Source organism: Rhinatrema bivittatum, chromosome 4, assembly GCF_901001135.1.
Source record: "Rhinatrema bivittatum chromosome 4, aRhiBiv1.1, whole genome shotgun sequence".
Classification (NCBI taxonomy): domain Eukaryota; kingdom Metazoa; phylum Chordata; class Amphibia; order Gymnophiona; family Rhinatrematidae; genus Rhinatrema; species Rhinatrema bivittatum.
In genome coordinates, this window is record NC_042618.1 from 484,745,758 (window position 1) to 484,757,834 (window position 12,077).

The 12,077-nt window shown below is 42.8% G+C and overlaps 1 protein-coding gene across 1 annotated transcript in view; it reads right to left on the bottom strand.

Moving 5' to 3' along the window:
• UHRF1BP1L (UHRF1 binding protein 1 like) overlaps nucleotides 1–12,077 on the bottom strand; it is a 373,911-nt gene that overhangs the window by 116,713 nt on the left and 245,121 nt on the right. Inside the window, exon 13 of the mRNA XM_029597381.1 lies at nucleotides 2,325–2,518. Coding sequence (XP_029453241.1) covers nucleotides 2,325–2,518 — 194 coding nt within the window. The remainder of the gene's footprint in view (nucleotides 1–2,324; nucleotides 2,519–12,077) is intronic.

Sequence of the window (12,077 nt, forward strand, 5' to 3'; positions counted from 1 at the left end):
GTGCCCATAATGTGCCACACAAACCTTCTATCAGATTAGTACCCACCTTCTCCCTCCCTCCCCCCCTCTTATCCTGGATTGGGCACTGTTGGAAACAGGATGCTGGGCTTGATGGACCCTTGGCCTGACCCAGAATGGCAATTTCATATGTTCTTATGTTCTAACAAATGAGTAATCAGGAAGAGGATATGAAGAAACAACAAATATCAGCAATAATAGACTAGAAATACAAATTCTGTGCACTATGGATAATCCATGCAAATGAACAAAATAAGTGTTCATTGGTTACCCTAGTCAGCAAACGAAAACGAGTTTAGAGCTTTTAGATAAAAGGTTCTATGCTCAGAGCTTCTCACGCTATGGCTCTTCAGCATACTGGCCATCAGCTGTTGAGAGCTCAGGGAATAGTGGAGCTTTCGAAATTTCATCACAGCCTTCTGCTTCCCTTTCCCACTTTTTGCCACTTAGGAAAGTCAATTTTCACATGTCATCGGGCGTCTCTGCTGTCTCTGGAACTGAAATGCCTGCTGCCTGCAGAATTATCATTGCTTCAGAAACAGATTTGACCTTTGATGTAATGCCACTGATCATGAATGTAAACCCAAAAGGAAATAGCCAGTGATAACTATAATTTCCTTCCTCAGTACTGTGGTGACTGGCCCCCAAATCTTTCCGTTTGTGGAGAGTGAGAAGAGATAGATCATTATAAATACCAATGGTATGTCCACCCCAAAGAAGAGACCCCATTTTCCTTGCTTGAGATATCACTCTCTCCTGTATCAAAAAGTTATAGAAGTATGCCATAATGTCCTGTGGAACATATCTAATTGGGGGGCCAAGTGCATGATGTGCCCATTTAATATTAATAACTGACTCATTAGTCTCTAACTCATAGTTTAGAATGGCCTTGCAGATCTGCTTGACTACTGCTGTGGAATCTTCATATGCATCCACCTCGGGCAGGCCACGTATATGTAGGTTAGCCTGTAAGACAGATACTCTAGGTTCTCAAGTTTATCTATTAGTTCATTGTTAGCATTTCTCATCTCTTCAATAATTGTATTCAGCTGTGTCAGAAGAGGCCTGATCCTCAACATGTGCCTCCACTTTCTCCAACCTCCATCTGAAGTCTGACAAATCATTGCTGAGGTCTGTCACATGCTCCAAAATCTCATCCTTCTTTGACTTTATTTCTTTCATTAATTTGCTGAAACTAACATTAAAGTCATCGCAAGTGAGTATATCCCCTCATTGTGAGTAGGCTTTATTTCCTCTGCTTTGCTACTCTGCCAGATGTCTCAACTTCACTTTGCTCAGCCATATTGTTTTGCTCCACAGGGCTCCATCCTTTAGTGTCATACGAATATTGCCTCAAATCAACTGGTTTTCTCTGTATAGACATATCAGTCACTCTGGCCTCAATATTGGCAGCCTTGCTGTAACATGGGAGAATCTAGATCTTCGATATAGGTGTTTATTTACGGGGTAGCTATAGGGAGCCTGAATCTCAAGTCGCCATGCAGATTGGTGATGTTACTTCCTTTCTCAGTGCAGTTTTAACATGCAGTAAAATAATGCTATGATAATGCATCAGGAGTTAAAATGTGCATAGGCTGAGTTAAAATGGGTGATCAACTTAGGCTGAATGCACATGTTAACTTGATGGGGGGGGGGGGGTGTGGAGACTGAACAGGAGACAGTGTTTAGGAACATCTCTGCTGTTGTGCTCCTAATGTAGGAGCATAATGTTTGTGGTGCAACTAACTTAGGAGGATATCTTTTGTTATTCAGCCTGGCCCATTTTAAGGGAGCTCATAAAGAAAGTCAGCTCTCAGGTGGTCCCCCTGAGAGCAAGGATAAGAGTTTGAGTCTTGGTAGGAACAGACAGACACCCGGGACTCCAGGAGAAGACAGCTCCTGCAACATGACTGTTTTACTTGTTTGTTTGTAAGGAGAAGGCAGCTCCTGCAACAAATATTGTCCTAACCAAGAATAGTATAATTGAAGTTGGGCTGTGAAGGTAAGCAGACTGATGATATATCATTTCCTTTGCACTGCAAATAAAATCACTTATAAAAGCCAAAGACCACTTACGCTATCTTACAGACCTCCTTATAAAAGACAACAGAAGAGACATTATGGCTATGCAACCTGGATAGATTGTAGTAAAGAGACTGGACAAAGTAGTATCCATATAGCCTGCAGAATGGAAGAGAGGAAGGAACAGGAAATGACAAATTCCATGGAGAATGAAGAAAAAGGGTCTATAAGAAGGATAGCATTTTTAAACACTAGGAATGCTCATTTTCTGTAATGCATCTTACCTTCAGCATCAATCCATCCACTCTGATATCAACATGTTCATCAGACTTGGAGTTGTCATTCAGTTTGTACATGGCCATGAACTGATGTAGTGACTGTGTTAAATCCAATAGAAACTGGTTGAGCCACAATATGCTCCGCTCATCCAGAACGAGCTGCAATGCATTCAGCTGCATGTACAGGTTGGGACATGGAACTGGGTGGGAAAAATGTAAACAGTTTAATCTGAGAAATAAATCTACACTTTATAATGAATATCTATGTCAGAAATCCATCAATACAAATAAAACCATGGACAAATCATCTGAGCTTACTCAGTCTTAGTTTATCCAAGCAGAAATTGTCTTCAGCCATACCACCTTAGATTCTGATTCTGAGAGACCTAAAAAGCTAAGTACTTGGAGAGGAGGCATCCAAGGAACATACCGAACTATCAGAAGTGTCTGGAAGTTCAGTAAGAGAACCAGTCCCAAACAATGGAACTCTTTTCTTTGAACCAATAATGAACACTGTCCCAACATAGTTTAAGAGGAATTCCTCTTCCTGAGCCAGTTCTTGGCCAATACCATAGAGTGTGATGTGTAGAGAACACTATGCTGCTGAGGTCATCCTTTGGATGATTGTTAAAATAAAGCTTTGTCTACTCAACACTTTTTGCAAGACAATGATACTAGCATAACTGTCTTTTAGAATCATTTAATTAGGTCCAAAGAAGATTGCTTGATGGTTGGAACCCTAATTAATGTTGTTCAAGATGTGTAGACCCCCAGGGACTCATAAAAGACCTTTGCTTATTATTCACTGAAGACTCAGACCATTGTGAAGCCATAACAAGGCACAGCAACTCTAGCAACAAGGCCAAGTAAAAAGTTCCGAGAAGCAGCCCAGTGTTTGCCTTCTCCCAACTATGGGCCTCATTTTCTAAAGTATCGCAGGCCTGCGATACTTTAGGGAATGAGGGGCGGGGGGGCGGGCCTGCGCTAGCCGGCAGCGATCACACCATCACGGTGCGATTGCTGCCGGTTTCGCACCCAATAGTGCCACCACAGAAGGTGTAGCTATTGGGCGCAAACTCGGACGCGAAAAGGGCCTTACCTTTTCGTCGTCCGCGGCGTCTTCACGGAGTCGGCCCCGGTGACGCCCCGACTCCTCCTCTTCCGGGGCCGACTCCGCCCCCATTTTGGTATCACACGCGAAAAGGGACGTTTCGCGTGCAAAACGTCCCTTATCGTGTGCGATCCATTTAGAAAATAAGGCCCTATGTGTCTGTAACCAGAGAGAAATTTCAGAAATGTAAAGCACAGAAGCTTTCATTAATACGCAACTCATGACTGACAGGTATACAAAGTGCCACTGATATAATTCTGATCCAAATCAAGAGACTATGGAGACCATCATCATAAAGATATCCTGATTTCTTAACCGGTCTACATCTCCCTGCCTTCATCTTTATCTTCAAGATTGGATATGGTCTACCTGGACCTGACAGTAAGCTTTGCTTGTACAAATAATTAGCAAATCTGTCTGTCTGTTTGCATATAACCTTTGGGAGATTCTTTGCAAATGCATCTAATTGAATTGCTTTAAAAAAGAAATATATTATCTGATTGATTTATAATTTGTAATTTTATACTATAATAAACTTTAGTTTATTTGGCATTTCCTGGTTTCTAAAAATTATTGGAAAAATAATTATACCTAATCCCCCTCCCTCTCAAAACAGTCTGTTTTCTATGCATAGAACTTATGTTTGTGCGACCTCTTACAGCAAATGTACGCTACTGTGTTTCATCTAAGTGCACTAATTGTGGGGAAGGGATATCTAACAAATTACAGTCAATGAGTCTCAGTTCATTGTGGCCTGTACATTTTTAACAAATAACTGATTCACTGAGAAGCACCGTGACTGTCTTATGAATAAGTGAGAGACTCTTTAAATTGATTCTTCAATGTTTCGGTAACCAAATTAACAAATCTAAGTGTAATGTGTTATGAATGTCTTATGCCAATTAAAACCCATGTGATTGAGTTTTGTACTACCTGTGAAGTTCTTAATACATTTCCTGGCCTACCAATATAAAGAGAATTGCAATAATCTAAGCTAGATAGAATAAGCACATGTAATACTGTCCTAAAATGGTAGAGACTTAAAAATTGCTGGAGCCACCTAAGGAGAGACAATTTGAAAAAAAAAAAGATGCCTTTATCACAGCTTTCACTTGCATAAGTAGTGAAAATTCAAATTCCAGAATTAATTCCAGCTTTCTCACTTTAGGTGAATTGGGATTTTCTCAAACTGAAAGGACAAAGGAGCATTAGTATGGGAAAACGTGTTCAGTAAAATTATTTCTGTCTTGCTAAGGTACCTTGAAATATAATAGAATGTATCCTCTACTTTGGAAGAAAGAATTGAATGTCATCTGCATAATTCCTGTAGTTTACATCAAGATTGGCCAAACTGGAGCAAGAAAGATGTTAACTAGTGATGCCGAGAGCACACAGCCAAATGGGACACCTGTCTTTAATAAACGTTTTGAAGTTAAAAATGGCCTGTCTTCAAGTATCAGGTTGAATGAGTGCATTCCTATTTGTACAGTCACGCAGCAGGACATGCAGAAGAGGCAGGATAAGACCTGCAAAGTGATCTGCAGGGAAAACAATCTTTTGCCTTGCGCACTTTTTTGTTTTGCTTTATGAGAACTCTTCAGTTAAAAAAACTTTCATGATAAACCAGTGCCAAATAGTGAAGATGATCCATCAGTAATTTTACAATGATCAACGTAGTGTCATCCTGGTTTGGGTGATCCCCTTCTGTTGGCTTTTCAGCATCTTGTTGAGAAAGAGATCCAGGCTTTGGAGTCTACTCAACAATGTTGGTCTATGTATTTATCTTTTGATGAACGGTCAGCTTTACGCAGGTTGGCTAAGGATGATACTATTGTAATTAAATCTTCTGACAAAGAGGGCTCCACAGTGATCTTAGACAAGTCATCTTCATAGTTCTCTCTAAGCTGAGTGCTTGAGTGACTGCTCATACATTTAGGAGCATCGCACCCAGGTGTTAAATAGTCACTCACATTCATTTTTTTTTGTGCTATATACAGAAATACAACGCTAATGTTCGGACTCAGAAATTGTTGGTTTAAAAATTTGTTGCTCACATGGAAAAAAAATGTGCACGCACCTAGTCACTGCTTTGAGGGAGCATCGAATTATATGCAGGAGGTACATTGTCAGTTGTAAAATACCGTATATTATGTGAAATTGGATTCAGATCCTACTCTGTATTTGAAAGAAAAGATAGTTACCTTAATATTAACAATGTTAGCAGAAGGATTTATTACTAATAAAGAGGGGCATTTTTAACTGAAAATAATCCTACAGTTCTATGCTTTTATGTTTTCCCTAAAATACATAAAAGCTTGGTTTCTTCTCCATGTAGACCCATCATTTTAGGTCTGGGATCTCCACTGGAGCCCCTTTCTAAATTTATAAATGTGTATTTGAAACCATTTGTGATGTTAAGAAAATCTTATGTCCAGGACTTGTCTCATTATATACATTTGAACAGGGGATTTCAGTATTATGTGAGGATGCTGGTTAATCACATTAAATATAGAATCTTTGTATGCAAATATTTCTCAAATTGAGGCTTTGTTGGTTATTTAGCTATTTTTGGTGCAATGCCCCACATTGCTAGCTACTGACTGAAAATGTTTTTGAATTTGATAGGATGTTTACAAGCAAGTTAAAGGTACAGCAATGGGGCCCCCCGAAATAGCTTGTCTTTATGTCTTGGTTTTTGAGAAGTATATATATGCTTCCACATACTGGTCTAATACTGTAACATGGTTGTGCTATATAGATGATATATTTCTAGTGTATTTCTAGTACTTTGATTATTATCCGTTCATTATATTCGATATGTTCCATGTAAACCGCCTCCCCGGCGATAGTTGTCTCTGTTAAATGTGAACCCGAGTGATATGTATTGTATACAGGAACTTCCGGTATATAAAAACCAAAAATAAATAAATAAATAAAATAGTGTGGTTTCGGTTTAATGAAGATTTTTTTGCAGTCTTTTTCATATCTGTATTCATGCGATCTCAATTTGAGGCTTACACATCCTCAGCATGTTTCTTTTTAGATATGTGGATTAGTCTGATTGTTGCTTTGCAAGTTTAATATAATGGAAAGCAATAGATTAGAATAATCTTCTGCATTTCTGTAGCTTTCATCCGTGACACCAGCATGAAAACATACCAGTTGGAATTTTTTTTTCTCAGGTTTGTTCCTCCACACAAGATTGTAAAACTAATGCCAGATATGCAGAGGTGTTTTCTTGAGCAGGGTTATCTGGAAGCAGTGAATATAACATAGGAACATAAGATTTACCATACTGGGTCAGACCAAAGGTCCATCAAGCCCAGTATCCTGTTTCCAACATTGGCCAAGCCAGGTCACAAATACCTGGCAGAATCCCTAACGTGTAGAGAGATTCCAAGCTGCTTATCCAAGAATAAGCAGTGGATTTCTGCAACTTTTCTTAATAATGGTTAACGGACTTTTCCTCCAGAAACTAGTCCAAACCTTTTTTAAACACAGCTACACTAATAGCTTTCACTACATTCTCTGGCAATGAATTCCAGTGCTTAATTATGCGTTGAGTAAAAAAATATTTTCTCTTATTAGTTTTATATTTATGTCCTAGTAACTTCATTGTATGTTCCCTAGTCTTTGTACTTTTCGAAACAGTAAACTGATTAACATTTACTTGTTCCATTCCACGCATTATTTTATAAACCTCTAAAAGCTAAATCCATGTTGCTTTTGTTCCATTAAACTGTGACTATCTATATGTTCAGTCATTTTGGTTGGTTTTTTTTATAGTTTCTACCATTTTACATGACACAGATGTCAGACTCACTGGTCTGTGGTTTCCTGGATCACCCCTTGATGCCTTTTTAAAAATTGTCATTACATTGGCAACCCTTCAATCTTCAGATACCATAGATTATGTTACTGATAGTTTACAAATTTTCAATAGCAGGTCCACAATTTCATTTTTTAGTTCTTTCAGCACTCTGGGATGTATACCATCTGGTCCAGGTGATTTGCTACTCTTTAGTTGTCTTTGCCTTAATATATCTTCCAGGTTCACAGAGATTTATTTCAGCTTTTCCAAATCATCATCATCTTTAAATATCATTTCTGGTATAGGTATATCTCTTACAACTTCCTCACTGAATACCGTGCAAACAATTCATTTAGGGACGGATTTTAAAAGCCCTGCTCGCGTAAATCCGCCCGGATTTACGCGAGCAGGGCCTTGTGCGCCGGCGTGCCTATTTTCCATAGGCCTGCCAGCGCGCGCAGAGCCCTGGGACTCGTGTAAGTCCCGGGGTTTTTTGTCGGGGGCGGGGCCAATCGACGTGGCGTTTTGGGGGTGGGACACGGCGTTTTGGGGGCGTGGTTTCGGCCCAGGGCAGTCCGGGGGCGTGGCCGCACCCTCCGAAACCGCCCCCGGGTTGCGTCTCGGCGCGCCAGCAGCCCGCTGGCGCGCGTGGATTTATGTCTCCCTCCGGGAGGCGTAAATCTGTGGACAAAGGAAGGGGGGGGGGTTTAGATAGGGCTGGGGGGGTGGGTTAGGTAGAGGAAGGGAGGGGAAGGTGAGGGGAGGGCGAAAGAGAGTTCCCTCCGAGGCCGCTCCGATTTCGGAGCGGCCTCGGAGGGAACGGAGGCAGGCTGCGTGGCTCGGCAGCCTTGCGTGCGCCGATCCTGGATTTTAGAAGATACGCGCGTATCTACTAAAATCCAGCGTACTTTTGTTTGCGACTGGTGCGCCAACAAAAGTACGCGAACGCGCATTTTTTAAAAATCTACCCCTTAGTCTCTCTGCTATGGCTTTGTCATCCCTAAGTGCCCTTTTTACCCCTTGATCATCTAATGGTCCAACTGACTCCATCACAGGTTTGTTTGTTTTTTTCACCTCAAATGTACCTGAAAAAGTTTTTATTATGAGTTTTTGCTTCCACGGCAAGCATCTTTTCAAATTCTCTCTTAACCTTCCTTATCAATACTTTGCATCTGACTTACCAATGCTTATGCTGTTTCCTCTTTTCTTCATTTGGATCCCTTTTCCATTTTTTGAAAAACGTTTTTAGATATTATAGCCTCTCTCACCTCCTTTTTTTTTAAATTTGACAATTTTTATTAACTGCAAAACACACAATGTCAAATGCAAAGTAGACATGAAAGCGAAACAAAATGTGTGACCAGTAACGAGAAGAGTAATATACAGTTTGTATCCCCCCCTCCCATTCCCCCCCCATGAAGAAGTCTCAGTCCATGCAAATAGTCTATCAGTCCAAGGGAGCGAGCTGCAAAGGAAAGATCAAATACCACGAGAAGCGTAACAGCATATCATCAAACCAAGTAACCAGTCTCTATGAAGCGCAGGTATCCTATGCAAGAGATAGCAAGGTAAGAAGGTAGAAAAAGAAAAAGAAAAATGTAAGGGGCCTCCAGTGCACATTGGCCTCTAGGGATACAATAGAGACCTCCCCAGCTCGTGAGAGGAGGGAGCGATGGGGCGGCACGGACCCCAAGTCCCAGGATCAGAACAGGAAAAAGTGGTTATGGGCCACCCAAAAAAGTAAGAAAAGGGCGCCAGGCCTTTAGAAATGCAGGAAGGCGCTGATGTTTTACCGCCGTCAGGGAAGCCAATCTATAATAAGTGTGGAGCTTCGCCTGAATCTCCGGCAGGGTGGGCACATGGTCAGATTTCCAGTATGTGGCAATAAGGCTGCGAGCAGCTATAAACAGCTGAGCACAGAAGCGCCAGTACAGTTTGGGGATGGCATCCGGAAAGATATGTAGTAACGCCATGGCCGCCGAGGGAGACAAAGCTATGGTGAGGAGGTGACTCAGCCAGGCAAAAACCTCCCGCCACAGCGCTGAGAGCTTAGGGCAATGCCACCAAATATGTATATATGTGCCGGTCTGGGAACAATTACGCCAGCATTTATCATCAATATGGGGGTAAAATTTATGGAGTTTATCAGGGGTAAGATACCAACGGTATATCATTTTAAAGCAATTTTCCTGCAACTTGGCTGAGATCGAGCAGCGTTTGGCTTGCTGCAGGACCGCAAGCCATCCCCCATTGCCCAGCTGCAATTGCAAATCAGTCTCCCATTGTGAAACAAAAGTGCACTGATCTACCCCTTGTTGAAAGAACAGTTGGTACAGTTTGGATGTTACACCTTTAAGCAGATCACAATAGGAAAAATATACTTCCAACAGAGAACGGCCAGAGCGCAATTGATTAGTGCCCTGTAGGTACCGGATGAAATGCACAACTTGGGCATAGACCAGGAAATTGGGGGAAGGAAGGTTATGCTTATCTGCCAATTGGGCCATGGTGAGAAACCCCCCTTGTGATAAAAAGTGACCAATAGTAAGTATGCCCTTCTCCCGCCAAGGAGTAAAATGTGGGGAGGAGTGCCCCGGGGCAAAGCGCACATTATGAGCCAGAGAGGATTGGTAAAAATAGGAATGCGTCCCCACCAGTTGTTTACGGGACTGTCCCCAAACGCGGAGGGAGGTCTCCAAGGCCCACGGGATACAACGGACAGAGGTCCATGTAGACCTAGGTTGCCAGGGCATGGCTGCAATAGCCATGGGACCCACCATGGCTTGTTCAATAAGCGCCCATTGTTTAGGGGAACAGGAATGATTGAGGTCTATCAATGCCCTGAGCTGTGCAGCTCGATAATACCAGAGAATGTTAGGCACTCCCAACCCCCCCTGCAGTTTGGGTAAGTAAAGAACCGCCCGAGGGAGCCGAGGGGGCCGTCTGCGCCATATGAAATCAAAGATTCTCTTTTGCCAAGAGTGTAGATGAGGGGGAGAGAGATACACAGGGAGAGAGGAGAACAGGTAAAGGAGTTTAGGCAGGGTATTCATTTTAATAATCGCAATTCTGCCCAGCCATGAATACAGACCCTTGTTCCAGCGACTCAAATCAGTAAATATTTTATCAAGTAATGGCCGATAATTCAGCCCGTACAAGTCAGCAAGCTGAGAGGATATCCGAACCCCCAAGTACTTGATATGATGTGGAGCCCATTTGAAAGGAAAAAGACCCTGTAACGTTCGGACATCCTCAGAGCTCAAAGTAATGTTGAGCAGTTCAGATTTATCAAAGTTGATCTTGAGGCCGGAGACAGCGCTGTACCGGTCTAATTCCCGGATGGTTCCCTGTAGAGACGCCTGGGGGTTGGTCAATATTAACAGCACATCGTCAGCAAACAATGATAATTTATACTGGGCAGCACCTAATTCAACACCCCTAATCTCCTGGGAATCACGGATCGTAGCGGCAAGAGGTTCCAAATATAGGGCAAACAGAAGAGGGGAGAGGGGACACCCCTGCCGAGTACCCCTGCCTATAGGAAAAGCGGGTCCATAACCATTGTTCACCTTCACCCGCGCTCGGGGGTGATCATAAAGGCGCCTGATCCATTGACAAAAACCTGGCCCAAAGGCCATCTTCCCTAGAGTCGAAAACAAAAAGGGCCAGTGGACCAGGTCAAATGCCTTTTCGGCATCTAGGGAAAGCAAGACTGCTGGGTCCTTCCGCCTATGTACCCACCACACAAGGTCCAGCACCTTCCGAATATTGTCAGCCGCCATACGATGCGGAACAAAGCCCACTTGATCAGAGTGAACTAAGTTCGGGAGATACTTATTCAATCGGAGCGCCAAAATCCGGGCCAGAAGTTTAAGGTCTACGTTTATGAGGGAGATAGGTCTATAGGAGGCGCACTGGGTGGGATCCCGCCCTGGCTTTGCGAGGACGGTGATACCCGCCACATTTGCTTGAGGAGCTAGAGTCCCCTCCGCCCGTAAACTATTAAAAAATTGAACCAGCGGCCCGGCAAGGACAGGTGCACATTTCTTATAATAGACCCCAGACAGACCATCCAGGCCTGGCGCCTTTCCAGGCTTGAGGGACTTGATGGCCACTAAAACTTCCTCCACAGTTATAGGCGCATCTAACGCATCCCGTTGGGGTGAGGTAAGGCTCGGTAGGGTAACCCCCTGCAGGTAATCAGTGATGCTCGCAGAAGGGATGGACCCGGCAGGGCTATATAAATGTTCATAAAAAGCAGAAAATGCAGCTCTAATATCCGTAGAAGCCGTCACCACTTCAGCCGTAGCATTCTTAATTTTAGAAATAGTGTGAGCAGCTTGCCTAGCCTTAAGACTACGTGCCAAGAACCGCCCCGCCTTGTCCCCACCCTCATAGTAAGCCTGCCTGGTCATATTTAAGGCATGGATCAATTGAGCATTGTCAAGATTATATAACTCAGATTTGGCAGCCAATAACTTCTGATAACAGGAAGTGGAAAGAGTATGCATATGTTCCTTAGTAAGTAGCTGAATTTTATGCATCAGAAGTCGCCTAGTCTGTTCCCGTTGGCGTTTACATGCCGCCGCCCGAGAGAGTAAGAGACCTCTAGTATACGCTTTAGAACAATCCCAAATGATACCGGGGTTAACCTCAGGGTCATTATTTAGATCAAAATATTCCTGCAATTGGGAATAAGTTGCTGAATATAGGAATCATCTTGCAGCAGTGACTCATTCAGGCGCCAAAAACGCTCTCCTCGATCCCCATCATGCATATCCACCTCTAACAAGATGGGAGCATGATCGGACCAGGAGATGGCATCTATGTCCGTCGT